Source organism: Orycteropus afer, unplaced genomic scaffold, assembly GCF_000298275.1.
Source record: "Orycteropus afer afer isolate SDZICR_OR568_19922 unplaced genomic scaffold, OryAfe1.0 scaffold00017, whole genome shotgun sequence".
NCBI lineage: Eukaryota > Metazoa > Chordata > Mammalia > Tubulidentata > Orycteropodidae > Orycteropus > Orycteropus afer.
The window spans coordinates 2,834,048-2,847,260 of NW_006921604.1; the positions used below are offsets into that span (position 1 = coordinate 2,834,048).

The 13,213-nt window shown below is 36.6% G+C and overlaps 1 protein-coding gene across 1 annotated transcript in view; it reads left to right on the top strand.

The window, feature by feature from the left end:
* Nucleotides 1–13,213, top strand: part of ANAPC1 (anaphase promoting complex subunit 1) — a 190,815-nt gene that overhangs the window by 115,901 nt on the left and 61,701 nt on the right. Inside the window, exons 29-33 of the mRNA XM_007959412.2 lie at nt 4,032–4,123; nt 5,700–5,834; nt 6,012–6,094; nt 6,996–7,074; nt 8,395–8,469. Coding sequence (XP_007957603.1) covers nt 4,032–4,123; nt 5,700–5,834; nt 6,012–6,094; nt 6,996–7,074; nt 8,395–8,469 — 464 coding nt within the window. The remainder of the gene's footprint in view (nt 1–4,031; nt 4,124–5,699; nt 5,835–6,011; nt 6,095–6,995; nt 7,075–8,394; nt 8,470–13,213) is intronic.

The following is a 13,213-nucleotide window of genomic DNA, read 5'->3' on the forward strand; positions in this document are numbered from 1 at the left end:
CATGGTTTCTGCTGAGAAATCAGAGCTTATTCTTACTGGCTGTCCTTCGTAGGTAACTTTTTGTTTTTCCCATGCAGCTTTCAGGATTCTGTCTTTGTCTTTGGTTTTGGTGAGTTTGATGATGATATCTCTGTGTGATTTTTTTTTGGGGTCTATCCTGTTTGGGGTTCTTTGGACTTCCTGAATGGATATATTCTCATCTTTCATCATATCAGGGAAGTTCTCCTTCAACAGATCTTATACAATTTTCTCAGTGCTATTATTTTTCTCTTCCTGTTCTGGAATTCCATTGATACGTATGTTATTCCCTTTGATGACGTCCCACATGAACCTTAGGCTTTCTTCATTTTTTAAAATATTTTATCTGATTGATCCCTTTCCAAAGATGTATTCAGGTATTTGTTTTTCAATCTCATCGTCTTCCACTGCATCAATTCTGCTCCTTTGCCTTTTCAATGTGTTATGTATTTCTGACAATTTAGTGTTAATCTTCTAGTATTTTTATCTGTAGATTTAGAATCATGTCTAATTTTTCATTTATTTGGTCATTTTGTTCTTGTATTTTCTTCTACAATTCTTCTAGGGTTTTTTTCTGTGTTTTCTTTGGTCTGTCTCTCAATCCTTTGAAGATATCTAAAGATAATTCTTTTGAATTCCTTATCAGAGAGTTCCAATGCTGCTTCTTTCTCAGGGATGTGTTCTGGATCTGTATCCTGTTCCCTTTTTTTCTACCATTTTATCTTGCTGCTTTTCGTGGACTGTGATGTCTGTTATCTCTGAGAGATCATGGCGTTGTTGTATTAAGATCTCTGTTAACTGTTGGTGAAGAGAAGCCAAGGGTGATTCAGTCTCTTCTTGGTGGTTTTTTATCATAGGCCTATTGATGGAGAAGGAGGTGGTGGCTCTCAGTAAGTGAAGGTGCAGGAGGTGTGGGTGTAGTTGTGTCTTATGGGGACTGTTGCTGTCTCCCATTCATTTAGACAAAAGTTATAACTGAATAACCATCAAAAAACTAAAAGCATATGGACAAAAAATGCACCATGTAATTACACAGGAACAGTAACCAAAAAAAGAAAAAAGGAAAAGTGAAGAAGAAAAAAACAAGAAAACCTGCTATATCTGGGGATAGGGCAATAAGGGAAAAAAGGTAGAGAAGGAGAATAATGAAGAAAAGTATGGGAAATATGCAAAAAGAAAAACAAGGAACAGGGTTAACCACGAGAAAATAAAGAAAAAAGAAAAAAAAAATTGCAACTATGAACAGGCAAAAGAAAAAGAGCTGAAAACTAGGACATGGGAGGGCAAAAATAAAGAATAATCATAAAAAGGACAAATGTATTAATAACAATAGTAGTTTTAAAACAGACAAAAATAAGCAAAATAAAAATCAGAAAAAGAAAAAAAAATTGGGGGAGGACAGGGCACCCAGGCTCCCACTGAGTACAAAGACTGGGATGGAGTTCCTACGGGCACAGAAGGGGTGTGGGAGTCGGGGGTGGCTGCACCTCTGTTTACTGAGGGGTGTGGGGTATAAAAGTAACAAGGGGAATTTCGCACCTTTTCAGTCGTCCGGGTCTGGAGTGTCCTTGGGGTTACTGGTAAGCAGAACCTATTCTTAAGCCCCTGGAATGTCAGAGAGTGCTGTCTCTTTAAATATCCAAAATGGTAAAGCCACTTGTAAATATTCAAAATGGCGGCATCCTCCAGACAGGCAAAAGTCCATAGCTTAGCCTGCCTTTATCTTTGCTGGTGATTCGCCTTTTGTTCCCCAGCCTCCAGAGAAGTCCTCTGTGTAGTCCCTGGCTAACTGGGCTGATTTTTAGGTTAATTCTTAGGTCCTACCACCACTCGACACTCTCCATGCTGTCTGTGCAGTTCTGTCAGGCTCGCTCAGCATCACTGCCAGACCACAGCTCCGCATGTCTCCTTTTTATTATTTTCATGCGAATTCTTCTGCTAGTTGGGGTTTAGTCCACTTCTGTATCCTTCCCTTCAAGGCTCAGGGGTCCAGGATTATCTTCTGTGTCTGTGTTAATTGGTTCCCCTTTTCTTTTTTGAAGAGGGTCTGTGCAGTCTTTCTCTTATTCCGCCATCTTACCGGAAGTAGGGTTGGAATTATCTTGATGGCACATAACAACAAAACAACAACGTGGTCTTGATCACACATGATTATGCTGCTTTTCTGCTTAGTCTTTACTGGGTATGTCTAGAAATGATCTGCACTTAAATTCAAAGCTGATTATTTTGATTTCTAATAATATAGTATTCTGCTGGACAATAGTACTTCCAACAGAACGGGAGTGATTGCCTCTTTCTTTCCTCCTTTAAATGCTAGTGGCTATGCTGATGATGAAACTGGAGAAATGATAAGGCTTACACACCCACTTCCTTTAATGTTTTCTAGGCTTTAAATTGTGTCCAAACTATGGAAATCTATCTTATGTGGTGTCATCTTTTCCTGATAACTGGAAACGCTATTGGTATTAATAGTATGTATGCTCAGCAATTTAGATACATACATTACATATTCTTTTCTGACCTGTTCAGGCTCTTTTTTATATGCCTTGCAGGATATATCATTGAAGGTAAGTTATTCTTTATTATGATCTATCATTTAGCTCTTGGTGCATAATAAACAACCATAAAGTCCCAGCGACATATAACAATAACCTTGCTCTTGTATCTGTTGCTTGGCTGTGGCAGCTCTTCTTCAAGCTACAGTTTTGTGGTCTTCTGCTCTCACTGTGCTCCATTTGTCTTATTTTGGGGCCTAGGCAAGAGGGTGATGTGTTCCTCTCATGGTAGTGACAGAGGTGTAAGAGGGAAAACCAAATAATGGAAGCACGATTCAGGCTTTTGCTTACTTTATGCTGAATAAGAGTGCAAGCAGGAGCCAGTCACGTAACTAGGTTCACCATGAGGCTGTGTCAAGGGTGTGGATGTATACTGTTACTATTGGACAGTAAATGAGACCAATCATTTGTCTACCATACTGATAAAATAAATTATTTGTAAAACAAATATTCCTGTTATTAAAATATACACTAACTTCATCATGATCATAATAATCTTAAGTATCTTGTGAAAACAGTCAGGATGGGCTATTAAACGCTCATTCATTTATAAGGAAATTTAGCATCCTTTGGCCATATGATAGTGTTATCTAATGGTAGTAATCACAATATCTCATATACCACAACTTTTTCATATTTAGGTAGAGGATTTGCTCTTTGATTCATATGCTCTTTTATGTAATGATAGAATGTACATATGGTTTTAATTCTGCACTTTTTATATATCATTGTCATAAATGGTTTCAAAAACTTATTTTATATTGTGTAGTGTCTCACTGAGTTTTGATGTACTGTTAAGTACCTAATTTTGTTTTCTTATTTTCAGAACTTTATCAGTTGTTTCAGGACTTTTCTAGATTATCTTTGCTATTCGTAAGCATTAAACTGAGATTATGTAATATCTTTCTTTCATGAAAGTATGAATTTTGCTTCCAACAAGACTTTTAGGATCACTAGAAACCCTTTCATAGTAGGGCTCAGGACTATATAGATTGAGAATAATATTTAACATGCTTAAAAACATACAGGAAGTTTTCCTTTCTGTCCATTGCCAACTAGTATTTGAACATGTTTCACTACATCTAATGAATGAATTTGAAAATAAGAAAATGTAAAGAAAATGCAATAAATTAAAATGTTTTTTATTGAGCACCCCTCTCATTTTAAAAACGTTTTCCTTCTGCTTGGTAATATTTTTGGTAAACTCTAAAGTTTCACAGTGCTTTAAAGCCATTGCTTCTACATGCTCAAATTGGCAAATTAAAAGAACAATGTTGGCGCTTTATTTTGAAGTAAAGTAACAGTTGAGGACACTATGATACAGTCTTTCTGAATGGAGTCTGGTGGAATCTGTAGTTCTTATGTAGCTTACTATTAGAAAGTTACTGCTTTAAAATTGTTTTGAGTTAAGATTTATTTAAGAGGATAATTTGAGCTGTGTTGCTTTTTATTGTACAGGACGACCCCCTGGTCCTGAAATGGAGTACTGCACCGACAGAGAGTCATACTCTCTAGCTGCTGGCTTGGCCTTGGGCATGGTTTGTTTGGGGGTATGCATACTCTGCCTTATTTTGATGTAACCTAATTCCAAGCTCTCTCTTTTACTCTGGATGTTTTTAAAAATACCAGATTTGGGAATAGAGAGAAATTGTAGTGGTAGGTGGGGCTTTAAGATTTCTTTGTCCCTGGGCGAAGTATAAGTGTTTATGAATGCACTAAGGGAATGAAGGGTCTTGGAAAGGGCTCAAGACATAAGATGAAGAAGTGAATATAAGAATGTAGCGGCATAAGAAGTGAAGTGGGATACAGAAAGTAGTGCGTGGTGGGGAGCCTAAGGAGTCTACAGTATCACAATAGATTTTTTTTTTTTTAAAAAACCTGCAATAGTTGCAAGAGATAACTCATAACCCTTTTTTGCTGCCTGCTGTTCACTGTGTATCCCACAACAGCATTTGCTTTGTGACAGAATGCGGTATCAGATTGGACCATCTTTAAACCTATTTCAGGAAGCAGTACAGAATTACCAAGAAATTTTATTAAATAACTGTTTCACCTGAGATATAACCACCAAAATGTGTTCAAAATTTGTTATGGTGAAGCTAAATTAAAAAGTTAGAAGGCTATGAGTTTTTTCTTGTGAGCATACTGAAAATCTCCCCTGTGTTTGACCGTCTATTAAGATTTTTGCTTTTCATGTTTGACATGTGAAAGTGGCAGTTGATACAATGGAAAAACATAATACTGGTAATTGGGACCTGAATTCTGGCCCTGATTTGTATTGGTGAGTTAAGTAGTTAAACCCCTACTAAGAACTTGTCTGGGAGCTCTGGTGGCATAGTTCCTGAGACATTTGACTGCTAACCAGAAGGTTGGTGGTTCAAACTCACCAGCCACTCCTCAGAAGGAAGATGGGGCAATCTACTTCTGTAGAGATACTGCCTCAGAAACCCAAGGAGAGGTCGCTATGAGTCGAATTAACTTGATGGAAGTAAGTTTGCTTTTTTGGTTAAGAACTTGTCTATAAAATAAGGAAATTTGACAGTAGTGTTTAATGGTTAAGTAACTATATAGACTGTGTAGCTATACTGCCTTGTTTATATCCACCCGTACCATTTACTAAGCTGTGCAAATTTAGGCAAGTTAACTTAATCCCTCTTTGTGTCAGATTATTACTATAACATGGGGTTCTTGCTAGTAGCTGTTTGATAGGGTTGTTGTGTTAAGTAAATTAATTCATGTAAAACACACAGGATAGTGCCTGGCACAGTGTAAGCATTTGATAAGTTATTACAGTTATTGTTGCTTGGAAAGTTCATAAGTTCAATAATGCAAAGATTCTGATGTTCCTAAGTTTCATTTACATAAAAACAGTTCTCCTTTATTCAATACATTGTACTCTATGTTGAAGCTTTCATGTGTTTTATGAAAGTAATAACTGGAGCATATATATATTATATTTTTTATGAGAATTATTAGTAGTTTGAGTATTAGCTTATGAATAATAGCTATTTTAATTGAAAAAAAAAATCCCAGCTTTGAAATCAGATCATTCCTTTAATTTTTGTTAGGCATTATGAATCTTGTTTCATAAGATTTCCTTTAACAGATGTGTTACTTATTTTCAAGCATGGCAGTAATTTGATAGGCATGTCCGATCTCAATGTGCCTGAGCAGCTTTATCAGTACATGGTTGGAGGTCACAGACGCTTTCAAGCAGGAATGCACAGGGAGAAACATAAATCTCCAAGTTATCAAATCAAAGTAAGTCCAACTCAAATTAACAAATAAAATTTCTAGAAGCTACGAAGATAATTAGAACATAGTAATTTTTATGCTAACATTTGTAAATATGTTAATTTGAAACATAAGTTAGTATTCAGAAAAAAATGATAAGATAAATCAGAACTCTTTTACATGAGTAAACTTTTCTTTTGGTAGGAAGGAGATACCATAAATGTAGATGTGACTTGTCCAGGTGCTACTCTAGCTTTGGCTATGATCTACTTAAAAACCAATAACAGGTATTTACAGTCCCTGCCTCCCTCATGACAATATGAAGTCTTTTCTGACCTTGTAATAAAATTAAATTGTCTAATGCGTTTATTTTCCTTGTGCTAGATCAACCTGATTTTCATTCTCTCAAATACTGTAATGTACAGATTTTATCTAGGAGTAATACATTTTGCTATGTTAATGATGTTTGACAATATAATTGCCAGTCTTTGTTCATTTCCGTTAGTTGATATCACTGACATCCAAACAATACCCAAGTTCCATTTCATTAATTCTACATATTGTACTAAGGACTGATTAAGCCAGAAATAGCATTATTCTGTTCTTGGTTATCATTGATAAAACTGGTTTTGGTGTCGTTCATGAGCTTGCTTACTGACCATACCGTCTACCTTCCCACCTTCATAATTGGTACTCACATTTGAAAGTAGATTTTTGGCATTTCTTCTTTTATATTTTGCATAGAATGGCAAATTGAGTAGGAGACATACCATGTTTTAATTCTTTCAATTTAAAAAATTAAAGATGTGTCTCAGTGTTCTCATTCTTTCCCTGAGAAAATGTAAATGTATGCAGAAATAGCAAAGTAGTTAAAAACAAATATTTATTCATCCAATATATGGATGAATGTGTATCTTGATACTTGATATTTTATTTAGTGAACAAAACAAAACAAAGAACCCTGCCTTCGTGGCACTTACATTTTAGTAAAACGAGGTGGGTAAGTAGATGGGTGGATGGATGGGCGGACGGACAGATGGACAGAATGCTAGAGAATCTAAAGTGCTGTGGGAAAAAATAGAGCAGGGGATAGAGGGGATAGATGTTTTGACATTTGTCTTGAGATTCTTGATTATCTTGCCCATTACTTGAGTGATGATAATGCTTACTGATATCTTATATTAACAGATCCATTGCAGATTGGCTTCGAGCTCCTGATACTATGTATTTGCTGGATTTTGTGAAACCAGAATTTCTCTTGCTTAGAGTATGTTGTTTCATAATTTTTCATTTCTTTTGACATAAGAATTCTGTATGTGGTTCTCAGATTTAGCCTGTAAACATATATGTCTTTACAAAGATGCTTTATTATTACTCCATAAAGAATATCTAATTGGCATTGTTTTTGTTTGTTTTGTTTTATTGTGATAAAAATATATGTTAAAAAACACTTGCCAGTTCAACATTTTTCACGTGTGTAATTCAGTGACATTGATTATGTTTGTCATGTTGTACAACCATCACTACTATTTGTTTCCAAATTAATTCCACCACCATTAATAGAAACTCAGTGACCCCTAAACAAAGACTTCTTTTCTTTTCCTGCCACTTTTGGTAACCAAAAGTAAACTTTAGTTTCTCAACCTTTGCCTATTTCTTATAAGTGGGACCTTTTGTAATAATTTTCCTCGGTGTAATATTTTCAAAATTCATCCATGTTGTGGCATGTATCAGAACTTCGTTAGTCACTTTCTGACTGAGTAATATTCTATTGTATGTATAAACCCCATTTTGTTTATCTATTCATCTGTTGATGGACATTTTGGTTGTTTTCACTTTTTAAATGAACATTGGTATACACGTGGCAGTGTTCTTTTGAAATTAATCAGTTTTGAAATTTCTCAAATATAACTTTAGAAATCCCAGCTACATTGATATGTAATGCTTAGAGTGACATTTCAGTTTTTCACATTATTACTCAAAATTTCTTAACAAGTAACAAGTGACTGGGACTTCATTACTGCTATATTTTGCATTCTTTGATTACTATTAAGAGTAAATACTTCTACATTGGTTTAATGATTATATATTCTCTTATGTCAGTTTTTTGTTCATGTCTTTTTTTTGGGGGAAGGAACTTAGTTGTCATTTATTCTTGGTGTAATTTATGACATTAACAATTTGACATAGTTACCTAAAATTTTTTCCCCATTTGCTCTTTTCTTTCTTTTTTTCCCTCGAGTTTAAACTTTTATGATTTTAGCATGTGGAAGCCTTTAAATTATGATACAGTCAAAGCTATAAGTCTTACCTTTGTAATTTTTATTTTGTAGAATAAGTTTTAAAAAGTACTTTTCTACATCCTCCAAAAACTTTGGTGATGATCAACTCAGTGTTAGTTTTTCAGCGTTAAAATTTAAATCTTTATTTTAATGAGTAGGTTGGGTTGATACTATATGCTTATTTATTTTTCAAATGGCTATCAGTTGTGAAGCAATTCTTAAATTGTTCAATTTAATGTTATATTGTTATAAAATCTGTGAACTTTGCCTACTCTAATTCATTTTATCTGTATTGCATTTTTAAGACACTTGCTCGGTGCCTGATTTTGTGGGATGATATTTTACCAAATTCCAAGTGGGTTGATAGTAACGTTCCTCAAGTAAGTACACAAAGTAAATATCACTGTATCTTTAATAGCATAAAATTATGATTTTTTGTGGGTGTTTTTAAAAAATATTTTTTCTTATGTAGGTTGTATTGAAGGAGTCTTGGTGGCACAGTAGTAAAGCACTCTGCCACTAACGGCAGGGTCAGGCAGTTTGAATTCATACAGGGTTACTGTGTGGTGGAATGGACTTGATGGCAGGGGGTATGATTGATTTATTTTTTTTGGCTTAGGAAATATTAATGATTATGACTTTGATATCTCTTGAAGATAAGAACTTACATGTTAAGATTGTATGCTGAATATAGAGTTCTGGTGACATAGTGCCTAAGGCATTTGACTACTAACTAAATCCATTAGCCAGTCTGTAGAAGGAAGATGAGGCAGTCTACTTCTGTAAAGCTTTAGTGCCTTGGAAACCCAGTGAGGGTCACTATAAGTCAGAATCGAATCGATGGTGATGGGTTTTTTTGTTGTTGTTGTTTTTTGCTTTATACTGAATATGTAGACTGTAGCTCTCCATTTTGGTGTCAGATCCTCAGAATCGTTGTTGTTGTTAGGTGCCATCTAGTCATCTCCGACTCATAGTGACCCTCTGCACAGCAGGATGAAACATTGCCCACTCCTTTGCCAGCCTCATGATCCTTACTATACCTGAGCCCATTGTTGTAGCCACTGTGTCAGTCCATCTCATTGAATGCCTTCCCCTTTTTCGTTGACCCTCTACTTTACCAAGCATGATATTCTTCTCCAGGGAATGGTTCTTTCTGACAACATGACCAAAGTAATTGAGACGAAGTCTGGCCATTCTTGCTTCCAAGGAGCATTCTGGCTGCACTTCCTCCAGGACAGATTTGTTAGTTCTTTTAGCAGTCCATGGTACTGTCAGCATTCTTCTCCAATACCACAACTCAAAAACATCAACTCTTCTTTGATCTTCCTTATTCATTGTCCAGCTATCACATGCATAAGAGGCGATTGAAAACACCATGGCTTGGGTTAGGTGCACCTTAGTCTTCAAGGAGACATCTTTGCTCTTCATCACTTGAAAGAGGTCTTTTGCAACAGATTTGCCCAATGCAATACGTCATCTGAGGTCTTGACTGCTGCTTCCATTGGTATTGATTGTAGAACCAAGTAATATGAAGTCTTTGACAATTTCAGTCTTTTCTTCATCCATCATGAAGCTGTTTATTGGACCAGTTGTGAGTATTTTTGTTTTCTTTATATTGAGGTGTAATCCATAATGCAGACTGTAGTCTTTAATCTTCATCATTGAGTGCTTCACGTTATCCTCACTTTCAGCAAGCAAAGTTGTGTCATCTGCATATCACAGGTTGTTAATGAGTTTTCTTCCAATTTTAATGCCGTGTTCTTCTTCATACAATTCAGCTTCTCGGATTATTTGCTCAGCATATAGATTGAATAAGTATGGTGAAAAGATACAACCCTGACACACTCCTTTCTTGATTTTAAACCATGCAGTATCCCCTTGTTCTGGTTGAATGACAGCCTCCTGATCTATGAACAGGTTCCTCATGAGTACAATCGAGTGTTCTGGAATTCCCATTCTTCTCAATGTTATCTACAATTTGTTATGATCCCTGCAGTCAAATGCTTTTGCATAGTCAATAAGACACAAGTAAACATCTTTCTGGTATTCTTTGCAGATGGATCAGCCAAGATCCATCTCACATCAACAATGATATCCCTCATTTCATGTCCTCTACTGAATCCAGCTTGCGTTTCTGAAAGTTCTCTGTCAATATACTGCTACAACTGTTTTTAAATTATCTTCAGCAAGATTTTACTTGTGTGTGATATTAATGATACTGTTCAGTGATTTCCACATTCTGTGGGATCACCTGTCTTTGGAATGGGTACAAACACGGATCCCTTTCTGTCAGTTGGCCAGGTAGCTGTCTTCCAAATCTCTTGGCATAACCAAGTGCCTCCAATGGGGCATCCATTTGCTGAAACATCTCAAAGGGTATTCCGTCAATTCCTGGAGCCTTGTTCTTTGCCAGTTCCTTCAGTGCAGCTTTGACTTCTTCCTTCAGTATCATTGGTTCTTGATCATACGCCACCTCCTGAAATGGATGAAGATCTACCAGTTCTTTTGGTACAGTGATTCTGTATATCCCTTCCATCTTCTTTTAATGGTTCCTGCATCATTCAATATTTTGCCCATAGAATCTTTCAGTATTGTAACTTGAGGCTTAAATTTTGTCCTGAGTTCTTTCAGCTTAAGAAATGCTGAACATGTTCTTCCCTTTTGGTTTTCTGATGCCAAGTCTTTGCACATTTCATTATAGTATTTGGCTTTGTCTACTTGACCTTCTCTTTGAAATCTTCTGTTCAGCTCTTTTATCTTGTCATTTCTTCCATTTGCTTTAGCTGCTCTCCACTCAAGGGCTAGTTTCAGAGTCTTTTCTGGCATCCATTTTGTTTTTTTCTTCCTTTCTTATCTTTTTAATGATCTCTTGCTTTCTTCATGGATGATGTTCTTGATGTCATCCCACAGTTCCTCTGGTTTTCAGTCATTGGTGTTCAGTGCCTCAAATCTATTCTTTAGATTGTCTCTAAATTCAAGAAGGATATTATCAAGGTCATATTTTGGCTCTCGTGGACTTATTTTAATTGTCTTCAACTTCAACTTGAATGTGCATATGAAGAGTTGATGATCTGTTCCACAGTCAGCTCCTGTGCTTGTTTTGGCTCAAGATATTGAACTTTTCTATGATGGAGAAATTGTAGATTTTAAAAAATTAAATACAACAAACCAGAAATACCAAACTCTCTGGCACTGAGTTAATTCTAACTCATAGCGACCCTAAAGGACAGAGTAGAACTGCTGCATAGGGTTGCCAAGGCTGTAAAATCTTTAGAAAGCAGAGTCTCATCTTTCTCCCACATATTGGCTGGGGAGTTCAAACCATCGACTATTTGGTTAGCAGCTACTGCACTAGCGAAACTTCTAAGTATACCAAAGTACTCTGAAAAAAAAGTATTTCTGATATTTTTCAATCCTAAGTAAATATGATTTGTGTAAGATGTTATTTTAATTTGTGAAAATTTTAAATTTCCTATGTAATAATTAAAGAGCTCTGGTGGTATAATGGTTAAGGCATTTGGCTGCTAACCAAAAGGTTGGTGGTTCAGATCTACCAGTTCCTCTGTGGAGGAAAGGTGAGGAAATCTACTTCTGTAAAGATTTACAACCTTGAAAATCCAGTGGGGGTTGCTATGAGTCACAATTGACTGTATGGCATTGAGTTTGGTTTTTCTTTGGTTATATAATAAATCAGGAGACTAATTAGACTAGAAAAGCTAGAGGGACCAGGACAGAGCTAGGAAGCAGTGGCAGGGATCCAGCTAAGGGGAGGGACCCAGGTCATACCCTGAAGTGGCGGGAAAGTGGAGATAAGGAGAGAAAAGCCAGGGGGACCAGGAGAGAGCAAGGAAGCAGCAGCAGGCATCCAGGTATGGGGAGGGACCCAGGCCTCACTCCTCAAGTGGCAGGAAAGTGGCTAGGATCAGGTAAGGGAAGGGTGGAGAGGTTTTGAACAATTAAGGGAGACAAAATTGTCTATCAGTTTGTTGTACTGTCGTGGTGTGTTGCTGTGAGTCTTGAAGCTGTGCCACTGGTGTTTCAAACTCCAGCAGGGTTGTACGTGATGCACAGGTTTCAGCCCGGCTTGCAGACTGAGACAGACTAGGAAGAAGAGGCCATCCACTTTTTAAAGAATTGGCCATGGAAAACTTTGTGAATAGCAGAAAAACACTGTCTGATACATTACTGCACAACTTTATGAATAGCCTGGAAACATTGTCTGATACAGTGGAGGAGGACAAACCACATAGGTCAGAAGGCTCTCAAAATATGACTGGGAAAGAGCTGTATCATCAGAGTAGAACCAACCTTACTGATATGGATAAAGTAATACTTTCGAGACCTCTATTTGCTGACAAGGCATGACTCAAGTTGTGGAGAAACAGCTGCAAACATCCATTAATAATCAGAACATGGAATGTATGAAGTATGAATCTAGGAAAATTGGAAGTTGTCAAAAATGAAATGGAACACATAAAGATCGATATCCTAGGCATTAGTGAGCTGAAATGGACTGCTTGTGGCCATTTTGAATCAGACAACAATATGATAAACTATGCTGGGAATGACAAGTTGAAGAGGAATGGTGTGGCATTCATCATCACAAAGGATGTTTTAAGATCTATTCTGAAGTAAATTGCTGTCAATGATAGGATAATATTCATATGCCTACAAGGAAGACCAGTTAACACGACTATAATTCAATTTCATGCACCAGTCAACAAAGCCAAAGATGAGGAAATTGAAGATTTTTATCAGCTTCTGCATTCTAAAATTGACCAAACATGCAATCAAGGTGTGTTAATTATCAGTGATGACTGGAATGCAGAAGTTGGAAAAAAAGAAGAATCACCGATAGTTGGAAAATTTGGCCATGGTGACAGAAATAATGCCGGAAATCACATGATCGAATTTTGCAAGACCAATGACTTATTCATTGCAAGTACCTTTTTTCAACAACACAAACAGCGGCTACATACATAGACTTCACCGGATGGAATACACCGGAATCAGATTGACTACATCTGTAGCAAGAGGCAATGGAAAAGCTCAGTATCTTCAGCCAAAACCAGGCCAGGAGCTGATTGTGGAACAGACCATCAACTGCTCATATGCAAGTTCAAC